Source organism: Cebidichthys violaceus, unplaced genomic scaffold (assembly GCF_023349555.1).
Source record: "Cebidichthys violaceus isolate CVI_PGR_0920_01 unplaced genomic scaffold, fCebVio1.0.p SCAF_29, whole genome shotgun sequence".
Lineage (NCBI taxonomy): Eukaryota > Metazoa > Chordata > Actinopteri > Perciformes > Stichaeidae > Cebidichthys > Cebidichthys violaceus.
Window position 1 is genome coordinate 2,385,589 of NW_027176472.1, and position 15,854 is coordinate 2,401,442.

The 15,854-nt window shown below is 41.4% G+C and overlaps 1 protein-coding gene across 1 annotated transcript in view; it reads left to right on the plus strand.

Moving 5' to 3' along the window:
- Window positions 1–15,459, plus strand: part of LOC137880578 (dedicator of cytokinesis protein 3-like) — an 80,871-nt gene extending 65,412 nt beyond the window's left edge. Inside the window, exons 5-8 of the mRNA XM_068721991.1 lie at window positions 3,815–3,911; window positions 13,627–13,775; window positions 14,593–14,677; window positions 15,445–15,459. Of these exons, the coding sequence (XP_068578092.1) occupies window positions 3,815–3,911; window positions 13,627–13,775; window positions 14,593–14,677; window positions 15,445–15,459 (346 nt within the window). The remainder of the gene's footprint in view (window positions 1–3,814; window positions 3,912–13,626; window positions 13,776–14,592; window positions 14,678–15,444) is intronic.
- Window positions 15,460–15,854: the final 395 nt, after the last annotated feature.

Consider the following 15,854-nt stretch of genomic DNA (forward strand, 5'->3'; position numbering starts at 1 on the left):
AACTTCTCTCTTCACAGGAAACTAAACAACTTCTGAAAATATAGTTATAATAACTACAGAAATGTTGTTACTTCAGTGTTGAAGTTACGTGACAAATAAATGAATGTTGAAAGATCAATTCATACCAAATATAAGAGAACGTCCTTCTGTACTTTAACTTTAACTAAAGAGACACGCGATCATATGAAGTCATAATAAACTAACAATGAATACGGGCTCGTCCAAAACTTTGAATTAAAGGTAGTAAAGTAAAGTATTTTTTGCAGAAATGTCATATAACATTCATAACTATGTTTTCAATAGTGTTTAATCACCTGAAACTAACAATCGTTGTGTTTTCGTTAGCTTAGCATAAACCCTTCATATCTACAAAGAGAGCAGAGTCGGACGCCTCCGTGTTTCTACAGAAGCCCGGAGGGGACAAACCAAACAGTGACAGTTGGTTGCAATCTGCTGCCTCACCACTAGAGATCAGCAGATCCTACACACTGGCCCTTTAAATAATGAGTCACAGTCTGACAGAGTTTACCTGAGGATAGAGTGAAAAACTGCAAAAATGTATAAACTTTATCTTTGAGTTATATAATCATGTATCTGAGATCCATTCCACCATGTTGGTAGTAAATGACATGAATAAATACTTTAAGAAATACTTCATCGTGGTAAAATCATGGAAACATACATCTGTCATCCTCAAAATAATTAAAGAGCATTAAATCACACGGCTGGATTTATGTTGTTAGAGTCGACAGAAACATAAATGTCTTTAAGAGTTTGAAGCTTTAATTATTAAATGAACCAAACAAAGACAAAGAGAGACGGAGAGATTAATAATAAAATATTTGCAGAGAGAATTAAAGAGGAACAAACATCAGAGACTGTCGGGGGGGGGAGAAATATTCGGATGGAAAAGATAGTGTATGAGGAAAGAGAAGGAGGAAACGAGAGAAGGGAGAGTTGGAGGAAGTCAGAACCTAACGTTGACTCGTGTTTCTGGTCCTCTGCTCATGGAGCTACAAGTCGGTGACAACGACTTCCTTTCTTCATGAAAATATCGCCGTTCATCTCGACACACTCACAAAGTTAATTTAAAGTTAATCCACGACTCGTTCCACAACATAATAGCAGAAAACTGAAGCTCTGCTCCAGATACTAACTGCCGAAACTATAGTGATGCAGTATTTCTAACGATAACAAATGATGACATCATCATTGTAACATTCAAAGTAGAAACATGTCAACGCAAATGAAAATACATATTTATTTGAATTTGGCTCTTAAAGGGGGAAGAAAGAAGTGTGGAGGAAAAATAAAAAAGAGACTGAAAAGAGGAGAGGAAAGCGAGGAGACAAGGGAAGGAGACATTAGCAGTATGGCAGAGGAGTGAAGGAAGAGTAGAAACTGAGGAGGAGAAGTAAACGTTCCAGGAGAAAGAGAGAAGGATGTGAGGAAGAGAGGGAAGGAGAGGAAAGAAGAGGAGAAGCGTCTGGGTTACAATAGTAACCAATGTGGGTGAAATCATCTCAGCTGATCTGACACGCTGCTTTTATTAATGGATCATGAGACACAGAGAGAAGAAGAAGAGGAGGAGGATGAAGAGCCGCTGACTCAGCTTTTAGTGAACATGAGGATGATGTATGAGGGAGGAGAGCGAGGTCTTCAGGCGCTGCAGCACTTTACGGTTTAGTTTAAACTTTTCTTCAACACATGTTCTATTTAAAGTAGTGAGGAACGTTCACGAGGAACGTTCAGATCCTTCACTGAAGGGTTTAGTGAGGAGCATTTCAGAGGATCTATTAGAAGAAATGGAAAATACTTGTATTAATAATTATCGTGTTTTTGTTACCATAGAATTAGGACGTATTGGTCAAGAAATCTCCCGTTGGTTTGACATTTAGAAGCCTCAAGTTCAGCGTTTTGTCCGTTGCCATCTTGTTTTTCTCAACCAGTGAACAGGAAGTGACCATATATGGACTGAGGAGGAGTGACGTAGAGACGCCGTATACGTCTCTGGTAGAGACCTGTCAATCACCGTGTAGCCCCGCCCATAAAGCATCCCCTGCTTCATGGTCTGTTTGACTCTAAATGGAGCATAATGTACTAAATGAACATCATGCTGTGTTGAAGAAGACTGTAAACTAGAGATTGAGACCATAAACTCATGTTTACAATGTTTACTGAGGGAATAAATCAAGAGAGAAGTAGAGTCATTTTAGACTAGACTTCTATACAACCAGAGGAGTCGCCCCCTGGTGGACACTAGAGAGAATGCAGCTTTAACACATGAAGCACTGGCTTCTCTTTAAAGAACCAGAGGTTGTCTCCTGTTTATTTCTACATACGGAGATCATCCTCGTCACAGAGTCGGCATGTTTCTACAGGAGCCCAGAACGGACAATCTAAACTCTGAGATGTTTCTACGTCGGTCTCCGTAGTTCTCCTCCACCAGGAGGATTCATTAACATTCAAAGAGGTCCGGTTAAAGAACATTTCATCAAGTAAAGGTCCTGAGCATCATAATGTCTAACTTTCTTTATGATTCAAGGCCATTTATATTGAAGTAGCGGCTCAGATTGTCGGATGTGAGTGGGTACGTTTGCTCTAAAGACTGTGGTGCTTCACTTTGCTGCTTTTAATCATCACCGCGAGTCTCTGAACATTTGAGTCATTCTGGTTTAGAACTGTGAACATATGAGTCTGTTCATTCTTCATTAAAAGCTCTTTTTCTGTCTACTCTGTTTTTAGAGGATGTGAAATGACTTTTCTCTGACTCATACTATATATATATATATATATATATATATATATATATATATATATATATTTATATATATATATATATATATATTTATATAGTTTTGCTGTCTGGTAGCATCATATGTAGGAGACCAGGCTGAAGACCTTTTCTCATGAGGACATGTTGACTAAGCTAACCAGCAGCCAGCCCTCTTCCCTCTGCTAACACGATGATTAGTCTGGAGGTTAATGAGACACAACCTGCCCTTTGTTTCTTTGGTAATTCTCAGCGTTTCAACAGCGATTAAAGCCGAACGTCTGTAGAAAACAAGTGACTCTGTGGAGCTTCTGAACGCCAAGTCACGTCTCAGAAACAAGTGTTCATGAGGATCGGCTGACGTCACAGTCAGGTCCGTGTTTTTAGGAGTTAATGTTCATTAATGACGAAGCCTTCCGCTGCTGCAGATCGCTGGATCCTCTGGGCAGGCCGTTCTTCTTCTGTGGTTTCTCTGCATAGAGACACAGTTCACTTTAACTCACCGTATGTAACGCCACACATTAGACCGTCTGACCACTTGACTCTACTTGATTTATTCCCTCAGTAAACATTGTAAACATGAGTTTATGGTCTCAATCTCTAGTTTACAGTCTTCTTCAATACAGCATGATGTTCATTTAGTACATTATGATCCATTTAGAGTCAAACAGACCATAAAGCAGGGGATGCTTTAGGGGCGGGGCTACACTGTGATTGACAGGTCTCTAAGTCACTCCTCCTCAGTCCAGATATGGTCACTTCCTGTTCACTGGTTGATAAAAAACAAGATGGCGACGGCTGTAATCCAAGATGGCGATGGAGAAATCCAAGATGGCGACGAAATAAGTCCACAAACCAATGAGAGACGTCACGATGACTACGTCCACTTCTTATATCCCGTCTGTGGTCTCTAGTCTGCTCACTACTTACTTTACTGGAGAACGTCTGGATCCTGTTCATAAAGCCTGTGTGTGTGTGTGTGTGTGTGTGTGTGTGTGTGTGTGTGTGTGTGTGTGTGTGTGTGTGTGTGTGTGTCTTCAGGCCTCATGAGACCGTGGTTCCTCTGGAGGACCCCATTGTGACGGAGGTGACGTCCACGCTGCAGGAGTGGGCCTTGCTGTGGAAGCAGCTCTATGTGGTGAGTAGCTGGTCTTTTAATGCATTCGGCTGATTTATTGTTGTGTCACGCTGGACCTAAAAGGTCATTAATTATGGTTATTAATGCTTTAATTAGCAAATCTGTCTGCCTTTTTGTCTGCACACGTCTGGTGTTATTACGAACTTCATCGTGAAGAATGAAGACTCAGTGAATCATGGGACGCCTCATTATTTGTACATTCACACTGAAGGTTCCTCATTATGTCATCTATGAAAGAGTATTGTAGGTTCAGAATAATGATAATTACAAAGCTGAGGAAGGAGGATAATATTCAGAGATTAAAGTCAGACATTTGGGAGATAGAGACGTGTAAAACTGACCTGCAGATGGTTTGTTCGGTAACGGTTACGTTCACGAAATACTTGGCGGGTGATTGGACGAACCAATCTGTCAATCAAACTATTACCGAAGAGAGAAAACAGCCGTTTGAATTTGATCCTATCACTTATATTTAAAGTATTGTTGTTATGAAGTTATATTAGTACAGATGAGGGAGGATAGATGGAGTCTGCTATGGTGTCATATATTTCTCCCTCAGTGTTTGATGAGGTTTATTCATCCTTTCATTCATATTTCCAAGTTATTTTTTTGCTTGTAAATTTACGACTTTAATCTCATAAATGAGTTATTTCTCTCTCTCTCTCCCGGCTCCATAAGTGTATTTCATTTTTATTACCTACAATGTTCCTAATAAGCTCAAAGACGAACATGAATGTTGTTGAATGTAAAGTGTCCTCAGAGGACTTGAAGGTGTTGAAGACGTTCGGTGACGTCTGCAGTGACCTCAGCTCTGAGCGTCGTCATGAAGTTGTCCTCTGAGGTTCTCTGAGGTTCTCTGAGTGAACATTCAAACACAGAGACGAGCACTGAAACATTTTGCACCAACGCTCCAGTCTCCCCTCAGATATGTAAAGTCTCTTTTACTGGAAGCATTAAGTTGATGTCTTTCCTCTTCACATGGAATGATGCCATGTAGTGTGTGTGTGTGTGTGTGTGTGTGTGTGTGTGTGTGTGTGTGTGTGTGTGTGTGTGTGTGTGTGTGTGTGTGTGTGTGTGTGCGTGTGTGTGTGTGTGTGTGAGAGGCGTTTTAACCCGTATCTCAGGTTTTCTTTCACTCTTTGTGTCGAGGTTTTTGCATCAGTTTGAGTTTTCTTCTGTTTTCCGTCTTTGTTTCGTTTCGTTGAGTCGCTTTATTTACCTTCACTATAACTTATTAATACATAATATATTAATGTATCATTATAGGCTCACTGTTACTGTCTCTGACTGACAGATGATGCATCAACAGCTTATAGAAACAAAGAATCTCTGTTATTGTTAAAACTCGGCTAAGAAAGAAGATATTTCTTATTCTAGATAACAGAATAAACAGAAATGACATTTATTTTGTAATTCAATTCCATGACTAGTTACTCCCCAACACTGCAGACACTTTCTCTCTCACACACACACACACACACACACACACACACACACACACACACACACACACACACACACACACACACACACACACACACACACACGTCCATCCACCACTCAGTGCCACATGGCTGATCCTTCGGTGTTCAGACACACTGACAGGATGAACTCTCAGTAAACTGATGTTCAGAGGCATCGAAGCCTGAAGAGGTGACGTAGGCAGCAGAGCAGAGAGTGACACACACACACACACACACACACACACACACACACACACACACACACACACACACACACACACACACACATGTATAGAACACATGTGTCCTCTGTGTGTTGATGCATGAAGTTTCTGTGGTTACATCTTGTCCTGTCTGTCTCTCCAGTAGTTTGTGTGATGTCTTTTTACAAACTACTGGGACTTTAAACTCTCACAGCTGGACGTGAGAGAGAGAGTTTGTGTGTGTGTGTGTGTGTGTGTGTGTGTGTGTGTGTGTGTGTCTGTGTGTGTGTGTGTGTGTGTGTGTGTGTGTGTGTGTGTGTGAGTGTGTGTAGGCGGGATAGATGTGTGAACAGGAAGGAGGGAATGGTGACAACCAAACAATGATGGAGGGCTGTGAAAATGGGGGGAAACACAGAGGGAGACATTTCTCTGCTGTGAAATGTGCGAGAGAGCGTGCGAGCGTGCGTGTGAGCATGCGAGCGTGCGTGTGAGCGTGCGAGTGAGCGTGCGTGTGAGCGTGCGAGCGTGCGAGTGAGCGTGTGTGTATGTGAGCGTGGAGACGAGAGAAAGTACAGAAGAATGACAGGAAGACGTCCAGTAGGAGGAGGGAAGTTATTCCAGCTCCTCCAGATTTACAATGAAATGACATTTTTCTGCAGCTGCACAGAAGAAAGACACACAAATGCAAACAGACACACACATGTACAGTATGAAGGACATGTACAGTATGAACAATGTGTAGAAGACAAAGCTGACGCGTACAGTACGAAGTCTTTAACTTTAGCTGAAGTTCATCCTCCAGGTTGTGAAGTTTCTCTACAGAAGAGATTAAGATACTTCGTGGAGGTTTCTGTCGGACAAACGTCAGGCTTGTATTTTATATCTTCATGTATATTTATATATATATTCATATCTAGTATTGAGCAGAGATGTTACAGCGAACATATAAAAGAGAAACACAGTCAATAGTCTCACCCACACTGCGCGAACAAAAGACGAGCTGCCAGTTTAGAAACCAGCTTCAAGGCTGCAGCTCGACCTCAGCTGTGTGTGACGTGGTGACGCTCATCAGGAGAGACAAACGAGTGAATGTGAGCCGAGGAGCTGAGTGAGAGCACTGCAGCGGGGGACAGATGGTGAGAGACGGACGGACGGACATGAGGCTTAGAAAGATGGAGGACGACTACGTTTACATGCAACACATATTCAGACATTTGCTCATATTTAGAAAAGGAGAATATTCCTTATTGACAAATTAGATATGTGAGATATTTGGGATAATAGTGGAATATGAGTGTGAACTGAGGGACAAAGACAGACATGTGAGGGATAGTGAATATTATCACGCTTAATACACAGCTACTTATTAAAGAGCAATCATTTAACACAAAATATTGACATAAAATGTATTTTATTGATTTAATTTATTGCTTCTGCTAAACTAAAGTCCCCTCGCTGTGAACGGAGATCAGAACTGTGTCCATGAAGACAGAATGAACTGTCTTCATGAAGACAGAACGAACTGTCTTCAACCGTAACAAACAGTAAATATAAAGAGTAGAATATCCTCTGTGAATCTGTTACCAATATTTATTAATAAAAAGAAACAGAAATAACATGTCTCCATGTCTCCATGTCTCCTTGTCTTCATGTCTTCATGTCTCCATGTCTCAATGTTTTCATGTCTTCATGTCTCCATGTCTTCATGTCTTCATGTCTCCATGTCTCAATGTTTTCATGTCTTCATGTCTTCATGTCTACATGTCTCCATGTCTTCATGTCTTCATGTCTTCATGTCTTCATGTCTCCATGTCTTCATGTCTTCATGTCTCCATGTCTCAATGTTTTCATGTCTTCATGTCTTCATGTCTACATGTCTCCATGTCTTCATGTTTCCATGTCTCCATGTTTTCATGTCTCCATGTCTACATGTCTCCATGTTTTCATGTCTTCATGTCTACATGTTTTCATGTCTTCATGTCTCCATGTCTCCATGTCTTCATGTCTACATGTCTACATGTCTTAATGTTTTCATGTCTCCATGTCTTCATGTCTTCATGTCTTCATGTCTCCATGTTTCCATGTCTTAATGTTTTCATGTCTCCATGTCTCCATGTCCTCATGACTTCATGTCTTCATGTCTCCGGCTGTAACTGGATAAAATCTATGTGAATATTTAAAGTTTTCCTGAAGACATTCTGTTCTTTAGAATAACATTCCTCCTTTTTGAGAATCAGCAGCAGCTCCGTCTTCTAGAAGAAACTTTATTTAGATATTTTGTAATTAAATATAGAATCTCAAGAATATATTAATATTGGTTATTATCCACGGTTATGGTCAGTTGCAAATGACACACATGAACCTCAGATTAATGACACAGTTTAACGTTAACGTTAAATAAAGTTCTCCTGACGATGGTTCTCCTCCAGTATTCAGTAGAACATGTGGTTCGAGTCTCTGATCTCTGATCATGTTTCATTGTAAACGACCAATCAGAGGAGAGCTAGTAACGTTAGCAGCACCGCTAACGGCTAACCAACGGAGGTTCACTTCAGTTACATCATGATGCCTTCAGGCTCTGCTCAGTGAACATGAGTACTGGCTGAAGGTAAATTATAACGTTATCACGATGTGTTCACATGAAATCTGTAAAATGTAGTTTTGGTGATGAACTTGAATAAATCCAGTAGTTTGAAGGAGATGTTTTCATATGAAACGTAATTGAGAATGCACTTTAGTTGTTTGGGAATGTCATTTTTTTGGACACATTGGAAAAATCAAACCCGTCCGTTAGACCTCTTCTAGCCTGATGAAGCTTTGAGTCGTGTTGATGCTGATCACAGATTTTAGGTTTTCATGTATGACACCGTTCTGTCACACGTTGACCGGTCGACTTCCTCCAGGTTCACACAAACATCACACATTTGATTCTGAGGTTCTTTGAGGAGAAACCGCCTCAGGATGAAAACTCTGCTGTCAGAGTGATCATCATCAAGAGAGACAGTCTCTGTAGAGAGACTGTCTCCCTCTGTCTCTTTCTGTCTCTTTCTGTCTCTCTCTCTCTCTCTCTCTCTCTCTCTCTCTCTGTCTGTCTCTCTCTCTCTCTCTCCCTCTCTCTCTGTCTGTCTCTCTCTCTCTCTCTCTCTCTCCCTCTCTCTCTCGCTCTCTCTCTCTAACAACACTAAAAAGTAGAGAGCATTTCTCTGCTGTAGACCGGTCCGTGGGTGGGTTGGTTGGTGGGTGGGTGGGAGGTATCAGAGAGATGGATCCTTTGAGCAGGTCAGAGGATGGGAGAGAGGAGAGAGGAGAGAGGAGATAGGAGAGAGGAGGGTGAGGTAATAGAGAGGTAGAGCTGCTACAGTGTGAGTGGATCTCTTTTGATTTTCCTTCTCGTCTTACGCGGTGGAATCAGAGAGAAACGTGTATTAATCTTCTTAACAGACTGTAAGTAGTGAAAGTGTTTGTGTCTGTAGAGCATCAACGTGAACTTCTGTGTGTCTCTATAGTGAAGGTGTTTGTGTCTGTAGAGCATCAACGTGAACTTCTGTGTGTCTCTATAGTGAAGGTGTTTGTGTCTGTAGAGCATCAACGTGAACTTCTGTGTGTCTCTATAGTGAAAGTGTTTGTGTCTGTAGAGCATCAACATGAACTTCTGTGTGTCTCTATAGTGAAGGTGTTTGTGTCTGTAGAGCATCAACGTGAACTTCTGTGTGTCTCTATAGTGAAAGTGTTTGTGTCTGTAGAGCATTAACGTGAACTTCTGTGTGTCTCTATAGTGAAAGTGTTTGTGTCTGTAGAGCATCAACGTGAACTTCTGTGTGTCTCTATAGTGAAAGTGTTTGTGTCTGTAGAGCATCAACATGAACTTCTGTGTGTCTCTATAGTGAAAGTCTTTGTGTCTGTAGAGCATCAACGTGAACTTCTGTGTGTCTCTATAGTGAAGGTGTTTGTGTCTGTAGAGCATCAACGTGAACTTCTGTGTGTCTCTATAGTGAAGGTGTTTGTGTCTGTAGAGCATCAACGTGAACTTATGTGTGTCTCTATAGACAGTGACTCACACAGCGTTGCCACGGTGACAGGGCCATTGTTGGCATACAGCTGTTTTTTTATTTTGTATTATTATTACATCATCGTCTGTTTTTAAAAAGCTTGTGATGGATTTAAAACATTAAGTCACCTCCATTTATCTTTATAATGGTGTCACTTCTGTGTAATATTATATATTATATAATATATATACATAATATATATGTGTGTGTGTGTGTGTGCGTCTCACAAGGTGAGGAAGGGATTTAGGATTGAACCTTCCTTATTATCACCACTTAGTTATTGAATATTCAAAATGATGTGAAACATAAATTAAAACATAAATTCTACTTTTCTTGGTTTTGTTTTTGCACCAATAAAAAGAAAAACAGGAAAAGTACAATACAATAATAAAGAATACTTAGAATGCATGTATACAGTAATTACAATTCAGTATATGATATTATGGAGATAATATACGTGAAGTACATTGAATATATTTGGACCAGCAGGTTAATCAGTCATCATCTGTTTTTACATTTAAACCTCGATACCTGAAAACTTCTGTTCGGTGACGTTAAACAGTACAGAACATGTAATACTCACATTAACGTCTAAAGTACCACATTAACGTCTAAAGTACCACATTGATCCTCAAGAAAACCTCGACCCTAATATTTACACATGAACAGAAAAAGATGAAAACGTCTCTGTGAGTTCACGGTTGAGACTGAAACCCTCAGAGAGCAGCGGTATGGAAGCCGTCCCTCAGCTCTTTGGTTTTCTGCAGCAGCCGCTCTGACAGGTGTGAAAACGAAGTGCTGTGTTTGCTAATGGGTCCGAGGTGTTGCGAGCGTCTCACGAGACTCGCTCACTTCCTGTTAGGAGGGCGTCAAACCGGTGACCTCCTGAGAGTAATCGGTTACACGTTGAAGATTACCGGATTACAACCGGATCAAGTTGTGATATTTCTTTCTAGATGAAGCTGAAATATTAAATGAGTTTAACATTCTAATCCAACATTAATCCTCACTAGTTACTCAACATGTCTCTTCTCATTAGTCAGGTGTGAAAATGAAGCAGGATGTCGCTGATGGAACAGAGGTGTTACAAACGTCTCGTTAGATATTCAAACTGTCAGGCCCAATTAAATCCTGCTTATATATTAATGCCTCAGTGACAACCAACCTCGCTCGGTCTCCGACCCACGGTGCAGTTAGATGTTCTGGTGGAACAAAACCACCAACAGTTGGGTTTAGGCAACAAAACCACCATAAAACCACAGCACTGTGTCAAACACTAGTCTTCTGGTTTAAAGTCCTGTTTGTTGGACTCGTCCACCATTAGTCGTGTTTCTAGATATTCTAAAGAACATCACGTTGCTCTGGCTGTTGCTTAGTCACGTGGATGCATTTAATTGGTGTTTCCCCCACAAATAAAGACCCTAATTGACTTTCCATTGGCATTGTTTTTGTCCTGAGCGACACACAAAAACCAATAGATTTAATTTGGTGACTATAACAGGACCTGCCGTGTTACTGGGCCGGTGTATGAGGCCCAATGAAACAGAACAGCTTCTACAAACAGCATCGTTATCTGGGATTCGCTCGGTTGCTTTTTATAGTGGTGACGATGTGTTAAACGGTGTTGGTGTGTGTGTTGTGCATTCGTTCCTGCAGGATGTGAAGGTGTGATTACTCACTCCAGCTGGGGAAAAAGGCAGTTAGGGAGGGAGGGAGGAGGGAGGGAGGAGGGAGGGAGGAGGGAGGGAGGGAGACTAAATCCACAAATAGTCGACACAAAAGAGATTTCCACTCTGCAAAAAAACAAACTTTTAGTGCTGCTCCACAGATTGTTTCTTTTCTCTCAAAAGGACAAATTGGGCAGTTTCCTGTCAAAGCCCCATACACCTCTCTCTGCATGGTGAGAGTCAGCTAAAGGTGGACATTCAGTTCCCTCCTCTGGTGACAGCTGCTGCACCTGCACTGTAGGGTCAGAGGTTAAAGCCCGTCCACCCACTGTCTGGGAGTGCCAGATGTTCAGATGTTCAGATGTTCAGTTGTACAGATGTTCAGATATACAGATGTTCAGATGTACAGATGTCCAGATGTTCAGTTGTACAGATGTTCAGTTGTACAGATGTCCAGATGTTCAGTTGCACAGATGTTCAGTTGTACAGATGTTCAGTTGTACAGATGTTCAGATGCACAGACATTCAGACGTACAGACGTTCAGATGTACAGATGTTGTGAACCTGCTGCCATTTTTCTGCCCCCCAGTTCCTATGTTTTGGTGCATAGTTGAGTTGCTTGGCCTTGTTTCCATGGCGGAGGTTTGGCTTTTTGGCTGCAACTCTTCTATGAAGTCCACTTCTGGCCAGAAGATAGATTGTAGCCACTTGCTAGTGGATGTGCATCCATTGTTGGTTTGGCCTGAAGGAACGTCTTTCCTCCAGATCTCCTCCTCTGGTCTGCAGCACTAAAGATCTCCTCTGTTACTGAGGTGAACACCTCCTCTACTGGTTCCTCCTGAGGATGACGGCCGGCTCTCTGGAAGTAAATGTGACGGTGAACCTCGCTCTGCTCTGTGTCTCGGTGGTGTCTCTGCTGGGTTCTGGTCTGTTCAGGACCAGAGCCGTGTTGACTCAGGACACTGTCAATACAGCCCTCGTGAACTTTAGAGACACAGACTGTCTAGAAGACGTGGACGTGGTCATCATGACGCCGTTTTGAAGCCTGAGTTCAGTAATTTCACCGTTGCCATCTTTGGATTACGGTCGTCGCCATCTTGTTTTTTTGCAGCCAGTGAACAAGAAGTGACCGTTTTAGGACTGAGGAGGAGTGACGTAGAGATGGTGTATACGTCTCTGGTAGAGATCTGTCAATCACTGTGTAGCCCCGCCCCCTAAAGCATACCCTGAGAATGCTAACCCTGGCTCGTGTGAAGACACATCTTCACACGTCACTGACTGTAGTGTTTCACCTGAGTGAGGTGAAACAATGAATTCATTATAATGAAAGTGTCCCTGTCCTGTAAGGTGATGACTTTCTCTCCTAAACATCATCGTTGATGCATCAGAGAGCATCAGCTTCTGAGTCCACTGGGCTTCTCCTTTCAGAACAGATGCTGAACAGATGCTGAGGAGAGCTGTTGCTAAGCAACTACAGAAAAATCCATTTGAAACATGTCACTCTTTTGGCTAAAAGTTAAAACTGCTAAAAAGCAGTATTTTTTTATCACTGAGTGCTAAAAACATGCTAATCAGGGTTCATACAGGAAGTAGAAGTAGATGTTCGTGCTGTGAAAAGGAGTGGACACTTCATGTTACAGCCTGTTTGATGATAAATACTCTTATTCTGCTAGACATACTGATGGATCTTTCTGAACTATTGTGTCACGGCTCTGTGGTTCCTTCTGTTATAATGTTCTCATAACTCCTGTAAAACCTGAGGAAGTAAACTGAGATCAGACCAAAACTCAGACCTGTTTGACTGAAGGTTTGCTACAAATCTCTACCTGCAACAGACAATAAAACACCAAAGATCAAACATGCAATGTCTTTATCATGTGAGTTTATATACAGTATATATATAAAAACCATGTGTGTGTGTGTGTGTGTGTGTGTGTGTGTGTGTGTGTGTGTGTGTGTGTGTGTTCATAGCATCCTGCCATGAACTGAATGGACATTTAACTTGGTAGGGACACTAGAGCGCTAATAATAGAACTAGAAGCTATAGGGGAGTGTGTGTGTGTGTGTGTGTGTGTGTGTGTGTGTGTGTGTGTGTGTGTGTGTGTGTGTGTGTGTGTGTGTGTGTGTGTGTGTGTGTGTGTCAAGACCAAACCATTGACCTGTCGTCCACTCTGTGCTGCTTTAGTTTTTATATATATTTGTATCTTTCTCTCTCTCTCTCTCTCTCTCTCTCTCTCTCTCTCTCTCTCTCTCTCTCTCTCTCTCTCTCTCTCTCTCTCTCTCTCTCTCTCTCTCTCTCTCTCTCTCTCTCTCTCTCTCTCTCCCTCCATCAGAAACACAAGGTGGATTTGTTCTACAAGGTTCGTCACGTGATGATGGAGCTGATCGACTTGAGGAGGCAGCTGCTCTCTGGTCACCTGACGCAGGACCAGAGCCGAGACGTCAAGAGACACATCACCGTGAGACTGGACTGGGGCAACGAGTGAGACACACACACACACACACACACACACACACACACACACACACACACACACACACACACACACACACACACACACACACACAACATTTGTTGTATCAGAACAGCTCATGATGGGTTTGATTCCATAAATCATTTTAGGACAAAGCCGTTTAAAAACAATATATTGATTCAGTGTAGAAGTGAAACAGATCACATGGAGGTGTAGATGTTTCCAGAAGAGACAGATGAAGCATGTGATAGGAGGCGAGATGGAGGAAGACGTACACCAGAGGCTCATGGGAAAAAAACTAATGAAAAGAAAGAAGAGATATTAATACTGAGATATTAAAGATGGCGTCTCAGGACTGTAACTGGTTATTTAAAGCTCCTGCTTTCTCACTGAGAGCTTTCAACATGAAGATGATGATTATTACAGTAACAGTAGTAACAGTAAGTGTTACGTAGAAATAGAATAATAGAACAGATATTCACATTCAAATAAGCTAAACCAACCAACGATCAGTCGTAACGTTACGAAGCCAAGAGAGCAAAGAAAAAGAGTCAAATTTAAGTTATTTGTCGCATAATTGTGAGTCATTTTTATAGCAAACATTCTTGTTTTTCCTTTACAGTCTGAAGAAACTGAGAGCATTCTGCAGACCGAGCTCACAGGTCTGGAGGTGAAAGACGTGGTTGTTGAGATTAAACAGAAAGTAATTCTCAGGAACAAATATCCCTGAAGGCCACGTCTTTAATATACTGTGTGTGTGTGTGTGTACAAGCTTGGTGGGGGTTATATAAAAGACTCCTTTATGTCTCTTCCTCTCTCTCTCAGACACCTGGGTCTGGACCTGGTGCCCAGAAAGGAGTTTGACATGGTGGATGAAGACCAGATAAGCGTGTCAGACCTGTATAAGATGGTAAGACCTTTATTTAGTTTAATCAAACCCGTTTCCTCTCCCAGAGATCCATTTAAACCAACAGGAGGGGAGCTAGTAGCAGCACCGCTAATGGCTAACGGCTAACGGCTAACCAACGGAGGTTCACTTTAGTTACACTATGATGCCTTCAGGCTCTGCTCAGTGAACATGAGTACTGGCTGAAGGTAAATTATAACGTTATCATGATGTGTTCACATGTAATCTGTAAAATGTAGTTTTGGTGATAAATCCAGTAGTTTGAAGGAGATGTTTTCACATGAATATAAAATAGATATTAGAGATGAATTATGAGCTGTTTGACTTCATAACACAAGCTCTAAACACGTTATTATACATCATTAATAATAGTAATGAAGAGATTTGTTTTAATTAATAAAAATGCAATCGTTTATGTCCTTATTATTTGAATATAGATGACAATAACAAAGTTAAAGGATGATAGAACGTTAACCGTTACGGATGAACCTTTCTAACCATGCTAGCTATGTAGCGCTAGTGTTAGCTGGTAACTTAGCGTTTGCTATGCTAACAGTACCGGGCCTCGCTCCTCCCAAGCTCCACCCTCTCGCCCAAATATGGTCACTTCTGGATAAAAGAAAATCCATGATGGAGACGCTCAGAGAGACGAACTCGAGGCTTCCGGACATCTTTTAGCAGACGCAACAGATCACCTGTGACCTCCAGGAGGAGTTCTCTTCTAGAAACACGATGTTCTGTCTCTTTGATGTTCTGTCTCTTTGCATCAGTCCTGCTTTAAATAGCCGTCGTCGTGGTGATTCCCTTTTGTTCCGTTGCCTAGAGACGGATGTGGAGACGAGAGGAGACAAAGAGACACAAAGAGATTAAAACAAACATCTGTTGAGTCTAACGGAGGAGACGAGGAGAGGAGAGGAGAGGAGAGGAGACAAAGAGACACGGAGACATTAACACACACATCTGTTGAGTCTAACAGACTCTAAAAGTTACATCAGATACTTTTTCTTCTTTCTTTATTCAAGAGAACAAGAACCAATAAAGACAAACTAACTGAAGTTATGATCCGAATGATTCCTCATTGTTTATCTGTCATGGAAATGTTTCTTTATGTTTCTTTATTTGTTAATGTTTCTTTATATTTCTTTATGTTTGTTAATGTTTCTTTATGTTTCTTTGTGTT